At 38.9% G+C, this 18,983-nt stretch overlaps 1 protein-coding gene across 1 annotated transcript in view; it reads left to right on the plus strand.

Moving 5' to 3' along the window:
• Nucleotides 1-18,983, plus strand: part of opn4a (opsin 4a (melanopsin)) — a 73,467-nt gene extending 54,484 nt beyond the window's left edge. Inside the window, exons 3-11 of the mRNA XM_051959640.1 lie at nucleotides 4,061-4,194; nucleotides 6,832-7,035; nucleotides 10,190-10,361; nucleotides 10,472-10,630; nucleotides 11,800-11,907; nucleotides 12,901-13,096; nucleotides 14,605-14,769; nucleotides 15,812-15,871; nucleotides 17,911-18,983. Of these exons, the coding sequence (XP_051815600.1) occupies nucleotides 4,061-4,194; nucleotides 6,832-7,035; nucleotides 10,190-10,361; nucleotides 10,472-10,630; nucleotides 11,800-11,907; nucleotides 12,901-13,096; nucleotides 14,605-14,769; nucleotides 15,812-15,871; nucleotides 17,911-18,075 (1,363 nt within the window). The 3' untranslated portion in view covers nucleotides 18,076-18,983. The remainder of the gene's footprint in view (nucleotides 1-4,060; nucleotides 4,195-6,831; nucleotides 7,036-10,189; nucleotides 10,362-10,471; nucleotides 10,631-11,799; nucleotides 11,908-12,900; nucleotides 13,097-14,604; nucleotides 14,770-15,811; nucleotides 15,872-17,910) is intronic.

Below are 18,983 nucleotides of genomic sequence, written 5' to 3' on the forward strand. Positions count from 1 at the left end.
ATTCAAAAGCATCTGTGACATTTGTAGGAAGGGCCAGATTAATTTTATCTCTAATCATAACTATTTTATGTGTAAAGAAGCTCATGAAGTCGTTACTGGTTAAAGCTAAAGGAATACAAGGTTCAACGGAGCTCTGACTCTTTGTCAGCCTGGCTACAGTGCTAAAGAGAAACCTCGGTTTGTTCTTGTTCTCCTCTATTAAAGATGAATAATAAGTTGTCCTGGCATTACGAAGAGCTTTTTTATAGATTACTAGACTATTTTTCCAAGCCACATACACTTCCTCTGAATTAGTGGAATACCACTTCCTTTACAGCTTTCGGGATGCCTGCTTTAAAGTCCGCAGCTGGGAATTATACCAAGGACCAAGTCTTCTCTGAGATATAACTTTCTTTTTTACAGGTGCAACACTATCAAGAGTTGTACACAGTGAGGCTGAAGTATTAACATAATAATCCACTTCTGTGGGGGTAAAATTATAATATTTGCCTTCTGATTTATCAGTAAATGTTGCTGAAGTAAACAGTGAGGGTATTATTTCCTTAAATTTAGATACTGAATTGTCAGACAAACACCTACTGTAATGATATTTGTTCTCAGCTGCTAAACAATCCATCCATCCTCTATACACCGCTTTATCCTCATTAGGGTTGTGGGGGGTGCTGGAGCCTATCCCAGCTGACTCAGGCGAAGGCAGGGGACACCCTGGACAGGTCGCCAGTCTGCATACACAGACAAACAATCACACTCACATTCACACCTACGGGCAATTTAGAGTACTCAATTAACCTCAGCATGTTTTTGGACTGTGGGAGGAAGCCGGAGTACCCGGAGAAAACCCACGCATGCTCAGGGAGAACATGCAAACTCCATGTAGAAAGATCCCAGGCCCACCCCGGGATTCGAACCAGGGATCTTCTTGCTGCAAGGCGAAAGTGCTAACCACTACTCCACTGAGCAGCCCTGCTAAACAATCCTTTACTTTAAATTGAAATGTTATCATAAAATGGTCAGAAAGAAGAGGGTTCTGGGGAAATACTATTAACTCTTCAATTTCTATGCCATAAGTCAGGACAAGGTCAAGAGTGTGATTAAAACTATGAGTTGGTTTATTTACATGTTGAGAAAACCCAATTGACTCAATAATGAATTAAAAGCTGTTGTAAGGCTGTCGCTGTCTATGTCAGCATGAATGTTAAAGTCACCCACAATAATAACTTTGTCTGAACTGAGCACTAATTCAGATAAAAAGTCTGAGAATTGAGATAAAAACTCAGAATAAGGAGCAGGAGGACGATATATAACAACAAATAAAACTGGTTTCTGAGCTTTCAAATTTGGATGAGAGAGACTAAGAGTGAGATTTTCAAATGAGCTGTAATCAGGTTTAGGCCTCTGGTTCAGTTTTAAACTAGAATGGTAGATTGCTGCTACTCCTCCTCCTCGGCCTGTGATTCGATGGTATTTTACAGATTTTTCCTGTTTTGTTGGATTGCAGATAACTCGTAAAAATTGCAAGGAAAAAAACAACTACTTTTTACTTTCATGTTAGCTGTAAAAAATAAAAATACAAATAAAAAAATGGCCAATACTAAACAAACGACAATCTGTATTTTTACAAAGAGTAAATAAACAAACAGAATTTTTAAAAAATATATTTTTACATCATTTGGAAGTAAATTATACAGTTTTTACTGTCTTTGGATCTATTGAAAACATCATTTTCGAGATAATTGATTTTATTAAAAAGAAAGATTATGTGTATTGATGATTGTAAATGTAAATTTTTGAACTGGAATTTAACAGTTTTTCTTTGTTTTGTTAAATTACAAATAATGAGAAAAACCGGAGAAAAAATATTAATCCACACATTACCTGTAAATAAAAGACAAAAACAAACACAAAAACAGACCAAAATTGGAGACAGTATCAAAAATCTGTTTTGGATATTTGTATTTTGATACTATTTGATTACATCATTTCTGCATAAAGTGAAGCATTTACATCTGTTGAAAACATATTTATTTTACAGGTAATTGCCCTAATTGGAAAGAAAAACTATGTTTATTAAAGTCTGAAAAAAATGTAATTTTAAACTGTTATTTTCCAGATTTTCCTAATTTTGTTAAATTACAGATAATAACTACTAAACGTTTTAATTTACACATTACATACTAAAAAAACAAACAAGAAAAAAGAAAACAAACAAATGAAAATGAGGCCAAAAATGTAAACTACGGTACATCAGAAAACAATATTTTTGTAACATGAATACAATAATTTGTTTGTCGTAAAATGACAGTTTTTACTGTAAAAAGATCTGTTTAAAACATATTTGTTTACAATTGCCTTTATTGGAAAGAAAGATTGTGTGTACTGATGATTATAAATGGAAATTCAACAAGTTGTCCTTGATTTGTTAAATTAACTATAATAACTTCACAGAAGAAAGTACTAATTTTCATGTTACCTGTAAAATAAGTAAATAAACAATAATAGAAAACAAGCCAAAAGTGTAAACAATGACACAAATCTGTATTTTTGCAAATAGTAAAATGAATACACTAATTTGTTTACATCATTACTCCATAAACTGAAGCTGTTTTTACTGTATTTCAGTCTATTAAAAGGATCAATATTTTACAGATAATTGCCTTTATTAGATAGAAAGATTATGTTTATTAAAGACTATTTTTTTAAACTGTTATTTTACAGATTTTTCTTTTTTTTTTGTTAAATTACAAATAAGTAAAACCACAGAGAAAATATTAATTCACGTTACCTGTAAAAAAAAAAAAAAAAAAATCCCAAACATACCCAAAAACAACCAAGGAAAAAAAAACTGGCCAAAAGTGTAAACAATGTAAAAAATCTTTATTTTTGCAAACAGTAAAATTAATGCAGTAAGTTTTTTTTTTACATCATTTCTGCATAATATGACACTATTTTTTAATGTATTTAGATCTGTTAAAAACAGCATTATGTTGATATTTGTCATTATTTTAAAAAAGTTTACTAAAGACTAAAACATACTTCAACTATTATTTTCTTTAGATTTTAGTTGTTTTGTTTAATTACAGATAATGATTAGTAAAATCACACAAAAAAACTAGTCATTTACATGTTGAATGTAAAAGAAGTCGGCCAAAACTGTAGATGAAGTTTGCATCCATATCGCTAGAAAACTAATTTGTTCTTTCCCAGGGTATCACCCTAAAATTGAACTGTTTTACTGGATTTAAATCACTTAAGATATCATAATTTTAGGTATTTGCTGTTATTTTCAAAGCTTTTGAATGTTACTGTATTCCATTGTGTAAATGCCTTAGCCACTTGTACATGTTTATAATTTTATATTTTTCTATCGCTAAACTGGTCAGTGATTGCTTAGTAATACGTCATAGAGAATTTACAGTTAAAGCTTTATTTTGAAAGGACGTCCACTCGGTGTTGTAAAGCAGGAGTAATTACAGTAAAGCAGAAAGCAGCGCGAAAGGTCCGATGAGCAGAAAAAGGTGCTCCACGGAAAATAATTGAGACAAAACAGTTTTAAGGTGTTCTCAAAGCTGCTGACGGTCACTCTAGCACCTGGTTGATAAGGAGAACAAGGTTTGTATTGGAAACTGTGATTTACATGTGTTTTGATATAGTTATGAAGTGTATTAGTTGCTAATCTGCTAGCTAAAAGTAACATGGTCTATCTCCTGGTACAAGGTAAAACGGGATACAGCTAAAAGGTTTATATAAATACATAAATTCATGGTAAATAGCACTCTAATAGAGATTGTCAAGGTATAACGGTCAAGGATTAAAAAGCAATTCATATGGTAATAAATATGGCTAAAAAGGGCTATAAATATATGGCATAAAGGGTGTAAGAGTTGCTAATTGTATTCCTATTTGTCTGCATTGTAGCTCTTACGGTGGATATGGTCAAGGCAAGGCAATAAAACACTTTTCAACCACCAGTTAAAGAGACCAACCTTTATTTGTCAACCGGGGACGCTACACATTGTTTTTGAATGGATTTTTTTGCCTTGTGTTTTGTGTGTCCTTGCAGGAGTCGTAGTCTACGGACGCCGGCCAACATGTTCATCATTAACTTGGCCATCACAGACCTGTTGATGTGCATCACCCAGTCGCCTATCTTCTTTACTACCAGCATGCACAAGAGGTGGATCTTTGGAGAGAAAGGTACGACTGCACATGATCAGTACATCACAGACACATACTGTTGTATAACAATGAGTCCCTGAATAGAGACACATACAATGCCTTAAAAGAAGTATTAATCCCCCTTGGAAATTTTCCCTTTTTATTTCTTTTGAACTTTGAATCGTGATTCTTGTCAACGTGAAAACAGATTTGTACGAATAGGTCTCAATCAGCCTGAACATCTGGTCAAAGAAATTTTACCTTCTTTGTAAAACTCCTCAAACTCTGTCAGATTGTACAGGAATAGTGAGTAAACAGTCCTTTTCAAGTCCAGCCAAAAATACTCAGTTTGATTGAGGTCTGGACTCTGACTCGGCTTCCAGAACATTCACCTTGTTGGCTTTGAACTATTTCTGTGTAGCTCTGACCGTTTGCTTCGAATTGTTATCTGCTGCTTTCACCCTCTAACTTTACAAGCCTTCCTGAGAAGCATCATCAGAACATGATGCTGCAGCCATCCTGTTTCACATCATGATGCTGCCACCACCACGCTTCACATCATTATGCTGCCACCACCATGCTTCATATCATGATGCTGCCACCATTATGATTCACAGTAGTGATGATGTGTTTCTGATGATATACTGTGTTTGGCGTCCGACAAACATAGCATCGAATTTAATGGTCAAAATCCTCAATTTTGTTCTCATCAGACTGTAAAACCTTCTCCCTGTTGCCTACAGAGTCTGCCAGATACCTTCTGATGAACTCTAGTTTTTCTTTGCCACTCTCCCATAAAGCCTTGACCGGTGTATCCACAGTCTTTCCCATCTCAGCCACTGAAGCTTGTAACTCCTTCAGAGGAGTCATATGTATCTTGGTGGCCTCCCTTAGTAGTTTCTTTGTTAGGATCCTGCTCTAAGCCCTGCCCTTCTTTCTTCTCCTTCCTCTTTTCTTCCTTCTCCCTCCTTTTTCCTATTCCTGTCATCTGTCTCTTTTGTATTTTTGTCTCTTTCCCCTACATTTCTACCTCACTCATCCCATGTCACCTCCCTGCTTGTCTTGTACCTCTGGCTCCCTCTGTCTGCATTTGTTGGTCTTTGTCTTCCTGGCTGTCTTGCTCCCTCTGCTCACCTGTCTGCACTCAGCTGATTACTGCTATGTGTGACCTGCAGTAATCAGCTCACCTGTCTACAAGCTCTCTTTGCCACTACTTAAACCCTGCTTTGTCATTCACTCCCCGCTGGATCATCGCTTCACTGCTCTTCAGAGACTCACCCTTGGACTTCGTTTCCCCCTGCCTGCTGGAGTTCCCCTTTTTAGGACTCTGCTCCTCTCCTCCTGGTTTCCCTGAGCTTGTGTCCCTGTCTCTTTTGTCTAGTTTTCCCCTGGTCGTGAGTACCCTTCCTTTGCTTAGTTCTGTTATTTTGGTTAATTTAGTGATTTTTCTGTTTGAATCCATAGTGTATTATAGTGTTTGTAGTCATAGCTTGTGTTGTCTTATTTCCCCCAGTGCAACCCTCCCTTTATGTATTGTTTTATTTTTCTGCTTTAATAAACCCTTTTCTGATGACACCAGTTTGCCTGTCTGTTTGTGTCTGCACCTGGGTTCTCCAGCAGAGAATGACATTGGCGACCACAGAGCTGTTCATTTAGGAGTCACAGCTATAGAGCATCTCTTGGCGATGAATGTAACTGACTTGTTGCAGTGATATGCTGCTGTCTCTCTTCATCTTCCTGCCATCCTTATCACCCCTGACCTTCAGTTTTTGAGGCGTTTTCATTTCCTACTCAGTGTGAATCGGTGAATTCCAGCTGAGTGGAAACTGGAAGGTGTTTAAGTTGATCCTCCTCTGTCTCTCCAGAGAGAAGCTCTGAGGTCATTTTAATATGACAGGGAGTGGATTTGAACTCCCAGTGGGTACAAGAAAAAATGTTAAGGACAAGTGAGGGAGATGTTGATTTACTGCTTCTCTGTAACTCAGGGTAAGGTTACTGATGGGTAGGTAGCATTGTCGATAAAATGATAGAATATCAGTCATGTTTTTAGGTAGCTGTAAAGGTAGAATGACCGTTGGAAGTGAGGTGATCACATGGACAAAGGAAAGAATGATTTTGACCAAAATGCATGACTTTTTTTTGTGACAAAGATGTATGGGTTTTAATAATCATCAATAAAAAGAGTTCTAGGAGTCATTGTAAATTCAAGTCTGCCACAACACACATGGTCTTGATAAGTGTATGTAAAGTTTGGTTCACAACAGTAGGTATGGAATGACAGGTAGGTAGAAAAATCGTCATTGGGTCGTAGAAGCAGTTGGATGTTCCAAGAGCACAATGACCCAACACAAAACAAAAGTGATGGAGAAATGGCTAAATTAAAGTAGAATAAAGGTTTCAGACTGGTCTTCCCAAGTCCTGACTTAAACTCCATCAAAAGCCCTTACCAAACATTAGCATTGCTATATGTTTATTTTTGACTCAACATTTTCAGAGAGCTATAATAAATCTACAGTTCCATTTAGGTAAATATAGAGTTGTAGGAGTCATTGTAAACTCAAGATTGACATGATGTACATACAAGTGCATGTAAACTGTGGCTCACAGCTTTAGGTACACAGTTAAAATGACAGAACAGTAGGTAAGCGGGCAGACACTAACTTTTCATCTCTGCAGGTTGCGAGCTCTATGCCTTCTGTGGCGCTCTCTTCGGGATTTGCTCCATGATCACGCTGACCGTAATTGCGGTCGACCGCTACTTCGTCATCACACGACCGCTTGCATCCATCGGCGTGTTGTCACGGAAACGGGCCCTCCTCATCCTGATGGCAGCTTGGGCCTACTCGCTGGGATGGAGCCTGCCTCCATTCTTTGGCTGGAGTGAGGAAATACACCAACACACACATACTGCATATATATATATATATGTCTGTGTACGTCTAAACCCTTCAACTCTTCTATGTGAGCTGCAGCTGGTTTTTATTCCGTCTCCTGTACATTTGTATGTAAACGACAATGAGTGGAAACAGAACAGCTCCTGTAAATCCTCCTCAGCCTCAGTGTATATATCCTGTGTGATGTCTGTCTGTTCGTTGTGTTTGAGGACTGAATGTTCTCCTGAATACAGATGAAATTTTTTTTAAAAAAAAGCATTTTTCTGCTACAGGCCTCTTTCGTAAGGTGGCTCTGGACTTTGTGGACTCAGGTGTTTTTGGTTTTTTTTGCGTGAATTTTAAGTTAACAGGGACATACTTGAGGAATTTGTAGTTCTTCCATTTCTTTTTCATGAGTTGTAGGGCTGGACCGGAATAGACGAATATTCGGTTGTTGTGGTGGTATCTGAATATTAATTTTCCCATTAGCATGTCATAGCATTAGCATTGGGATATCCATGCTAATGCTATACTAATGCTGTCGGACTCTGACGATGAACACTGCAAGAAGCAAGATCAAATTCTCGAAAATGCGCTTCATTACTACTTTGTTTTTTTTTAGTTATTTAGCATCTCTTTTTGTCTGTTTTGCATTTCTTTGAGGTTGTTTAGCATAACTTTTTGGTGGTTTGCATCTCATTCTGGTTGTTTTTTTTTTTTTAATAAAAGCATATGTGAACAATAGCCACATCAGAGAAAAGGGATCCCAATGGGCCAATCAATGGTTCACTGCAGCTCAGTTAAAAGGTGGAAAATGAAACCTGTACTTGAACAAGTTAGATACAGCACTCAGGCACCAATTCAAGTGAACATAGAACATAGAGACATAGGGACTCATGACCTCCATGACATATATATGATCATAAAGATGGTGAATGAAAGTCCTTGACTGGACATGTTTCAAAGAGCCCTTGGACTAAGGTCTAACCCTACTGGAAGAAGCCAGCACCTGGTGTAACCGCACTGTTCTCCGGCAATTTAAGGAGCAAGTCCTGCCGGAACATAACTCACAAGTGCTCTTGAAAGCCAGGCATTAATCCCTACCTAGCAACAAATATGCCCAGTCAAAAAGTATGCCAGTTATGGAGGCACTAGTAACAGATGCTGGTGGATCTGGCACTTGAAATTCTGGATTCCTTTGATGGAAATGGTCCCAACTGCAGCATCTGGTAGATTGTTCCATACTCTAATGGCTGAATGAAGGAAGCTACGGTCCAAGATGAAAGTCTTGGCAGCAGGCATGGATAAGGCATGGGTAGGCATGGAGGTGCTTGAACTTGTATTGCGCCGTCTAATATATTGTGGAGGTAACAAAGCTCTCAGGTCTGCAGGGCTGTGGCTGGTATGCATCTTATAAAGGAGCGTTGTTGCTGCTACCTGCCTCCTGTGATGTAGACTATCGATAGCTAACTTCAGCAGCATCAGCTTCATTAACACCAATGATCCGAAGTGCTTTTCTTTCGATAGAGTCAAGTTGGCTGAGGACAGTCGATGAAGCACTCATCCAGAACATGCAAGCATATTCCATGATGCTTCGCACTTGAGGTTGCTCTCCCCTTCAAGTCCAATTTGCCTGCTGCCTTACGCATGGCACCAAGTCTTTGTCCGGCTTTTTTACTGACTGATGAGATGTGTTCTGCCCAGACTAGCTTGCTGTCAAAGGTGACACCAAGGATCTCAAGTTCACTCTTTATTGTTAGTTCACAGTTGCATCTCTTTATACTTGCTTTGTGTCTCTGAGGCTTTTTTGGGTCCTTTTCTAGTGATTTTGTGGTGTCTTTTGATTATTTCATATTTCTTCGTGGTTGGTTTTGTCTTTTTTTGGTTGTTTTGTGTTTCTTTGTGGGGATTTTGTATCTCTTTGTGGTAGTCTGGTGTATTTATCTGTTTGTTTAGCATATCTTTACCGGTTTGTTTAGCATCTCTCATTTTCTGGAGTATTTTGCATCTTTATGGCCGTTTAACATGTCTTTCTGATGGTATTATGTGTCTTTGTGGTTGTTTTGTGTCTCTTTGTAGTTCTATAGCATATCTTTTTCAGTGTTTTGAATCTGTTTGAGCTATTTAGCATAACTTTCTAGTGGTTTTACATCTCTTTGTGGTTGTTTTGTGCCTTGCTATAGTTATTTTGTCTTTTTGGTGATTTTGTGACAATTTTCGATCGTTTTGTTTTTCTTTGTGGTGGCTTTGCGTTTCTTTGGAGTTGTTTTGTCTTTTTTGTGGTGGTTTTGTGCTGATTATTTTGCCTTTCTTTGGGGTTATATCTTTCTGGTAGCTTTGTGTTTTTCTGGTCATTTGGTGTCTGTTAATAGTGGTTTAGTGTCTCTTTGTGATGGTTTTTCTGTTTGTGGTCACTTTATGTGTCTTTGTGGCTATTTTTGTGTCTCTTTCTGTTCATTGTGTGTGGCTTTTATTTTGTGTCTGTGCTCATAGCCTTTGAATTTAAGCCAGTCACTCTGTTCCAGAGAAACCCCAGACAGCTCATTAGAAACCAACTAATACATTAATTGATTAGTTACATAATTAGGAAATATTATTTGATACAGGGTCTGCACAGTGAGGTAGTGGTTAGCACTTTCGCCTTGCAGCAAGAAGATCCCCGGTTCAAATCCCGGCCTGGGCCTGGGATCTTTTTGCATGGAGTTTGCATGTTCTCCCTGTGCATGTGTGGGTTTTCTCCGGGTACTCCGGCTTCCTCCCATAGTCCAAAAATATGCTGAGGTTAATTGATTACTCTAAATTGCCCATAGGTGTGAATGTGAGTGTGATTGTTTGTCTGTATATGTAGTCCTGCGACAGACTGGCGACCTGTCCAGGGTGTTCCCTGCCTTCGCCCGAGTCAGCTGAGATAGGCTCCAGCACCCCCCATGATCCTAGTGAGGATAAAGCGGTGGATAGAGAATGGATACAGTTGAGTAAAAGGGAAAGAAGCTGATGTAAATATCAGTGCATGTATTTGCATAGTGAAAAACTGTGTTTTAATTTTTTCAGACTTAAAATGTGTTTTTGTTGTTTTCATTCACATCACAGTAGAAAAGACGAAGCCCAGTTGAACACATCATGTCTGAACTCAAACTCTCTTTCTCTGTGTCTGGATAAAGGTGCCTACGTCCCGGAGGGCCTGCTGACTTCCTGTACATGGGACTACATGACTTTCACCCCGTCAGTGCGAGCATACACTATGCTGCTCTTCATCTTTGTCTTCTTCCTGCCACTCTTCATCATCATCTACTGCTATGTCTTCATCTTCCGCGCCATCCGCAACACCAACCAGTCAGTTCAGCTCGGTTTTATTCAGTTCTACCTGATTAGGTTGTTTTCTTATAACAAAAAAATTAAAAAGATGCGCAACACAGGCAAAAACAGGGTTTGTTTGTTTTCAGGGCTGTTGGGAAGATTAATGGCAGCACTCGTGACTCGGTGAAGAGTTTCCACCGGCTACAGAATGAGTGGAAGATGGCCAAGATTGCTCTGATCGTCATCCTGCTCTATGTCATATCCTGGTCACCGTATTCCACCGTTGCACTCACGGCTTTCGCCGGGTAAACAAACTAACAGCGAGCATAAAATCTGTGACACATTTTCACTTAGCAGCCAGAAGATTCCGAGCTGGTGTTTAGCTGTAGTTCCACTGATGTCCTCTAGATGATGCTAAAACACTCGCCAGTTTTTAGCCCCCAGCTGATAATTAATGTTTCCTAACAAGAGTAAGGGTTTCTTTTCCAAGGGTTTGGGTTATGACCCTGCAGAAACATACAGAAAACATGCATGCTGCAACCCAAAATTATCGTCTTCATCAGTATATCTAATGTTTTCTGCAACATTCAACTGATTGAAAACTAGTGAAGATACCCTTATGAGGAAAATTCTGGTTTTGACTAATTATTTTTCAGAAATCTGATAACACAGAGTCCTAGCATAGAAAGTTATTGAAGATTGCAAAAAAAAAAAAGACATTTGAAAGGTTAATTTTGGGCATTTTTGCTTAAGAGTGTGACTTAAAGCAATAAACGTGTTATCAAAAACATTGAAAGAGCTGATAATGGGTGTTATGTGATCTGTAAATATTTGCACCGCCTTGAGTCTGATCAGAGTTCATGTAGTAGAAAGTGAGGTTTAAGCCCCATATTGAACCATTATTTTTAGACATAGTTGACTTATTGCTGTTATTACTGAAGTATCTTCGAAATTACTTTCCTGACTTGTTCAAGTTAATGATTTTCTTCTTCTACTCCTGAGAGTTTCCAATTGTAGTGTCTGAAGTAGAGTATAATCTAGTAAGTGTATCAAATAGGCTATTTTTAAATTGCCTCAGAGGAGTCAGCAACTGTAGTCAAATGTAATTGCATGTAAAAATCAATGCCAAAACTGGTCATTTAAGTTGCTGTATGTATATTTTGGTCCAAGTGTATTTTGTCATATTTCAAGATGACCTAGACTCTGTCTTATAGGAGTAATTGAAAAGGCAAGACTGCCATGATATACATGGTCTTTACAAGTGTATGTAGACTTTTATTCACAACTATATAACATCATATGCAGCCAGAAAGACCATTTTTAACCCAAATATATCAATCAAACTCTCCGCATGAACGAGGAGACAAACTAAACAAACCAGTTAATCACTCTGATTGGCTCGGATCCATGCCAAGGTTGCTCTTTAATCTCCATTTTTGTTTCTTACTGTTTTCTGCTGTGTTTCTTGTCATAGGTACGCAGACATGTTGACTCCCTACATGAACTCCGTACCTGCTGTCATCGCCAAGGCCTCGGCCATCCACAACCCCATCATCTATGCCATCACACACCCAAAGTACAGGTAACTGTTTAAACTGTTTAAATGCCTTTTTAATTGTTTTTTAGCTCACATTGACCTAATTTGTTGTCATTGTGGCTTTTTTGTGTTTGTTTTGTGTTCAAATAACCAACCACACAGAAAAGTTTGTGTTAATCCATCTCAGTTGTTACTTTTATAGTTATCTTTTTTAAGGGATAAATGTCACAAAATAATGAAAATTGTCATTATAATACCATTAAGTCAAATCAAACATATTAAATGGTTTGTTTTGTCTTAGCAACAGTGAAAGAAACCCTAAAATTTCAAGTATATATTCATAGACGAGAGGCTGCTACCACATAATTTGGGACATTTTTGATGAAAAAAAATAATGTAATGTTCTCAACTCCAAGTAGTTACTGGGTGTTGTTTGCTCCTGTCTCCTTTTTAGTCACGGTGTGCTAATTTTTTACTGGAATTTGCACCTCTGTAGAAACAGGACAACCATGGCTAGAGAGAGAACTCAGAAACTAATTTTGTGTAGAATAACAAGGTTATACACCAGAAATCGTAAAAAACAGAATGGACACTGAAACTGAAAACACAGTGAACCAACATGTCCAACATTTTTCCCGGTGCACACACATGTTACCAACACTGGAAAAAATGGTGACTGTACATAATATAGATATTTAACTACTTAGATTTTTATTTTGTTTCCTTACTTATTTCAGACTCATATACAGCCTGCAGTTCAGCTTAAAAGTTTGTGATCTTTTGTCATGTGACTATTGGTCAATAGTTGAGTCAGTAAAGGTTTCCTGGTTGGGTTGTGAAGCACAGATTTTTTTTGTTTTATACAGAATCTGGTTTGAGCAAATGATGTAGTTTTGGCGATTTGAAAAAGATAGCATGCCTTTTATTTTGGCATGGTAACAATTTTAGAAATATCTTGAGGGACTGAGCCACTGGAGTTAATAAAGTATTGATCATTATTGATTGATAGGTAGTCAAACTCTTTACCTCCCTCTGCAGGATAGCGTTAGCCAAGTACATCCCGTGCATGGGCGTCCTGCTGTGTGTTCATCCCCGCGACCTCCGCTCAGCCAGCAGCAGCTTCATGTCGACTCGTCGCTCCACTGTGACCAGTCAGACCTCCGACATCAGCAGCCAGTTCAGACGGCAGAGCACCGGGAAGTCCCGCCTCTCCTCTGCCTCCGATAGTGAATCGGTGAGTAGAGACCGTATTATGAACGGTTCACCTCCCGTTGACCCCGCTCCCGGCAAGGCTTAGCTACTACCCCCCAATTTTAATTGCAAACAACACAGATCTCACCAACACTCATGTGCAGCGGAGGTGAGGGTAATGGGGTTCTTCACATCCCCGTTTTCTGGTCGCCGCCGGGACGGGGCGGGAGGGGGTGGTATCCCGTGGGCGAGGGGTCTGTGGCTGGCTGCAGGCTGGGGGCCTGCTGGTCTTTGGGGGTGCGCGGCTGTCCACATCTGGGTGGGGGGTGGGGGGGGCGTGGGGGGTGGTGGGGGCCCGGTTTTGGGGCCCGGTATCCCCCGGCCTTCCGGGGGTGCCCTCATGGGGCACTATGGGTGGGTGAGTGGGAAAATGATTATGGATGTTATGGGGGGGTTGGTGGGGGAGGTCATTGGTTGGTCGTGGGGGTTGGGGGGGTGGGGAGGGTGGTGGGGAGGGGGTGGGGAGCTGGTGGGGGTGGGGTGCCCTGGATCTTGGGCTGCGGCGGCCGTGCCGGCCCATGCTGGGTGGCTGTCTGGGGTGGCCGGTTCCCCTGGCGATGTTGACCCTCTGCCTGGGGGGCCGGGGGTTGCCTCTTGGATGCCTGGGGCCCGGGGTCCTATGCTGGGTCCACCCTGGGCCTCTGGCCCCTGGCGGGGTCGGCGGCCGCCGGTCTTGGTCGCCTGGGGCCTGGCCCCGCTGGGCGCTGGGGGTCCTGGCCGGGTTCTTCCTCTGCCCTCTTCCGGGCCGATCCGTGGTCGTCCTCGTGGTTTGGTGGCTCGGATCTCTACTCTGGGATTGCGGCCGGCTCGCCTGGGTCTTGTGGGCTCTCGGGCCCGCTTCTGGCCTTCACGGAGGTCAGAGGTCATAGTTGCATGATCACAGTCACAATTGCACCGTACTCTGCATGTGGACATAGCAACCATGTTGTCTTGTGGAGTGTTAAGTTTGTCCTGGTACCAAAATATCAAAAGACATGTTTCCTCAGTTTGTTTGTTTCACATAGATGATCTGAATAATTACTAGCTGTGTTTCCTAACAAAACCCGTAGGATGCGTTCCGGTGTGTCTTTGTTAAGGTGTACTAGCTTGTTGTCTGTTGTGTCGGTTTCAGTTGAAAGATAATTGTATTCTTGCACTCTTCCTTTTCTCTTCACTATCCCCCCTTGTTGTTGTTTTTTTCCTTCTTCTTTTCTCGTTTCTCTCTTCCTGCCTTTCCCCTGTCAAGTCCGGCAAATTTATGTATATTTAACTAATCAACAAGTATTCAAACTAAATAAATTACTGTACAGTATCAAGGGGAGTCTCATACTTATAAACTCCCCTTGGAAAAGCAAACTTGTATGGCACAATGCAGCAGCCAGATCCCCATTCTGCCTGCTCTGTTGCCGGACAGGACAAAAAAAAAAAAAAAAAAAAGTAGAGACCATTCACCAGTAATAATAAACCAGGAAGAGATTATGTTTGTATTAAAACGTGTGCTGTCCTGTGCAGGGTTTGACAGATACTGAGGCCGATCTGTCCAGTATGGGATCCAGACCGGCCAGTCGTCAGGTGTCCTGTGACATCAGCAGAGACACCGCCGAGCTGCCCGACTTCAAACCCTCCTCCAGCTTCAAGTCTAAGATGAAAAGCCATGACTCGGGCATCTTCGAACGGGTAAATCATTTCAGCCATACAATATCTGAACATCAGAATTCTTAGAAAAAAGTCAGAAATAGTTAGCTCAAGTAACAAATTAAATGGTAACAAATAGAAAAATACATGGAGGCATGTAATGGAATAAACAGTTAAATTTAATAGTTGTGGGTTAAATGGTTAGTTACAATAACGTATAAGAGTACAAAATACTTACCTACAAGTAACAGATTAAATATTAACTAAAATAAAGAAATAGTTAACTAAAAGTAATGAGTTAATTGGTTGACTAAAATAATAGACGTTATCTAAGAATAACAACTACTTACTTGTAAGTAAGCAGCATTTAATGGATGAGTGTTAGCTAAAATTAAATAATAGCTAAAAGTAATGGGTTAAATGGTTGCTAAAATACTATACTAAGTGCCACCTAAAAATACCCAATAACATGTACTGAGTTAAATGTTAGCTAATAGTAATAAATCATTTGGCAAATGATACCTGAATTTATTAGTCTGCTATTGTAAGAAATAGTGAGCTAAATGTAGAAATTAGTTAGCTACAAGGAATAGTTAGCTTAACTTTAATAAATAGTTTGCTAAATGCAATATACAGTCAGCTATAAGTAATAAGTAGTCAGCTAATGTACAAAAATAGCTAGAAGAATGTAAGAAATTGTTAGCTAAATCTAATAGTTTGCTAAAACCTTCACCTGTTGAATACAAATCTGAAAATAATATCCATAAGTTGAGTCAACCTTTGTCAGACAGCATGAATACAGCAGAAGATGGATTAAAAGCACATTATTACAGCAAGACAGACATTTTTAGAGCATATTTTACCCTTCGTGCAGATTACTAACTTTTGTTGAATTATTATTAATAACAGTTGGTACATTGTCAGCCATGGAGGAGGACTTAGGTTGATTCTGTTCAGGTTGTATTTTCTACCTGTGTGATGATGATAAATTAGACTGAAGTCTAATTTAGAAATATTAATCTCTCGGTATGTACGTAGTGTGTCAAAAAAAGCTCTTATATTCGTTTGTATGTTCTTCTTCCAGACATCGTATGACACTGATATTTCCATGGCAGGAGTCAATGAACGTGGCAGCATCTCAAATGTGAGTAAAGCCAAAGTGTGTGATCGTTTTGTTCAGACATTCCTGTTGAATATCTGTTTAGTCACAGCCATTTGTAGGTCAAAACTATAATTTGTCCACTACCTAAAGTTTAAATATCTGCAATGGCATTAAAGGATGGTACAATGTTGAAATTTAGCTTTTCTTTATTGGAAATTAAAAGAAAAAAAAAGTCAACAGTTTTCTTTGCATCAGTGGATGCACATATGGATTTTTCTTAACAGACATACAATCTGAGGAAAAACAACACACGACAGTACACACAAAACCGCGAGTAGCTACTGAATGACGACCTGAAACGAGCTGGTAATTATGGCTTGTTAATCAATAGTCAGTGGGTAATGATGAATTTCTGGATACCATTCTAGGTCATGATGAGATCATGTGTGGAATCACTTAATGATTACTGGTTCCATGTCCTGTGGTATTTGTTTTGTTTCTCGATGTGGATATTTTGTGTGTCCTTGTGGTGGTTTTGTGTCTTTTGCAGATGTTTGACATACATTTGTAGTCAGTTTTTGGTCTTTTTTGGGTCATTTTATATACATTTAGGTGTCTTTGTGGTTATTTTATATCCTTTGGTTTCTGGTTTTATGTCGTTTTACATATGTTTGTAGTCAGTTTTTGATGTATTTTAGGTAATTTTATGTACATTTAGGCCTCGTGGTCGTTTTACATCCTTTTGTGGTAGTTTTGGGTCTCGATGTGGTTGTTTTACATCCTCTTGTGATGGAGTTGTCTTTCTGGATGTTTTTGGTCTCTTTTGGTAATTTTATGCAGATTTAGGTTTTACATCCTTCTGTAGTAATTTTGTATTTTTTGGACAGTTTTAATTATTTTGCATCCCTTCATGGTTGTTTTACATTTCTTTGTGATCATATTGTGTGTCTTTGTGGTAGTCTGTTGTGTTTTTCTGAACATTTTACACACATTTGTAGTCATTTTTTGATCTCTTTTTGGTTATTTTACCTTGTTGTCTCTTTGTCGTCATTTTACATCCTTTTCGTGGTAGTTTTCTGTCTCGTGGTCATTTTATGCCTCCTTTTTTTGTGTTTGCTTATGTTTTTTTCCCCATACCTTTGTAGTCATTTTGGGCCTCTTTGGGGTAATTTTGTGTTAAGTTATGGTTATTTTGGATTACTTTTGTGGTTGTTTTCCTTTTCTCGTGGTCATTTTTTGTTTCTATGATGGTTTTGTATATTTTTCTGGTCATTATACATAGATTTGTTGTCAGTTTTTGTTCTGTTATGGGTTATTTTATTTACATTTGCCATCCTTTTTGTGGTGGTTTTCTGTCTCGTGGTCATGTTGTGTCTCCTCTCCTTTTGCGTCTTTTTATGGTTGCTTTACATACCCTTGTAGTCATCTTTTGGCCTCATTGTGGTCATTTTATGTACAGTCATGGTTATTTGCAGTTGTATGGCTCCTTGTCGTCATTTTGTGGAAATTTTATGTACATTTGAAAAAATGTTTGGGCCTCTTTGTGGTCACTTCATGCATTTCTGTGGTTCTTAAATGTGTCTCTGTGATCATCATTTGTACAATTCTGGTCATTTTGTGTCATTTTGTCACTTTGCAAACCTTTGAACTCATTTTGTGTCTCTTTGTTGTTAGTTTTGTGGTCGTTGTAGGTACCTTTGCAGTCTTGTTGCATCCGTGTTAACGTGTTTCATTTTTTTGTGGTAGTTTTATGTCTCCTTATATTTGCTTGATTGAATTTTCAGTAAGAAATATTAAAAATAAGGGCCCTGGATCTTTATTACCATAAACATTAGAGATATTAGACATACAATATAGAGGAAATAATTATCAAATGATTTATTAATAAACTGTTTTCTAGTCTGTTCTGCCACAATTCATCATCTATTGTTTCATCCTGAAGTTATTTAAGAGCTTCTTATGAACACGGAAACACTTATCTGGTTGTTCTTTATGCCACTAATTTTTTGCATTCGGCACAGTAAAAACTAAAATAATTAACAATAGTGATGATGTGATAATTGTACTTTTCTCTCTGACAGAGCGGAGATTACACAGACGGACACGTGATGAGATGCACGATTGGTCGAATCCCGAGCATTGTCATCACGTCGGAGTCCAGCCCTTTCCTGCCGGCCGGACGCAACGGTTCCCGCTCATCCAGAACCAAGATAGCCAACAGCAGCACGGGTTCGGGGCCAGGGTAGAGCTCCGGCCCCTCACCTGCTCACACAGCTGATCGCCTGCAGTTTGTTAGAAGCAGAGTAGCAAGCAAACAAATTCATCAGAGGATGGTTTTAAATTCATGGTGGTTTTATACCTGAGAAGTTAACGTCCAGCCGTCTTTGAGTTTTTAATAGTTTTTTTTATTTTGAAATAACAGCAGGTTACTTAAAGAGCAACCTCACAACCAGTGTAGCTCAACCACAGCCCCTACATATATTTTAAAAATGCAGTGCACTCCCTATAATTCTGTAAGCATTCCAATCCAAAACAGTCCTCCATGTAAAGGGGAAAAAAACAAGTTTTCCCGTTTTAACAATCGTATTCACATTAGATATGACTTGTCAAAGCTGGAAAATCACAGGTGTAAATAATGCATTAACCTAAATACATTTGGACACCTGTCAGGTTCTCCATAAAGGATACCTCAGCATTCATATCTTACACCAGTTTCTTCATACAATATTTGAATGTTATTTAGCCTCCAGGCCACTTTCGCTACTAACGCTAGTTCAGTTGAGGTATCTTTTGGTAACGTTAGCCAGCTTTGTATAACAGCAAGATGCTCTAGTAGATTGTGTTTTTGTTATTATACATGACAGTTGCTTTATTTTTGCTGTTACCTAAAGGCCAACAAGCGCTCAACTCACTGTTTACTTATCATTTAACCCTCTGAACTCCCAAATTTTTTGCTCCTGTGATATTTTTCCTCACCATGGGCTCATTTTCACTGCAACATAAATTCCTGCACCTCCATGGAAACAAGAACTCAGAGATGCATTTTGTTCAGTATGATACAGTTGTACTATCATAAATCCCAAAAAAGAGAAAAAAGGTCGAATTTTTTTGATTTTCTTTTTTAGCTTACATTTCTAAATTTTGTCCATATGTG

The sequence above is a fragment of the Acanthochromis polyacanthus genome, chromosome 15 (genome assembly GCF_021347895.1).
Source record: "Acanthochromis polyacanthus isolate Apoly-LR-REF ecotype Palm Island chromosome 15, KAUST_Apoly_ChrSc, whole genome shotgun sequence".
Lineage (NCBI taxonomy): Eukaryota > Metazoa > Chordata > Actinopteri > Pomacentridae > Acanthochromis > Acanthochromis polyacanthus.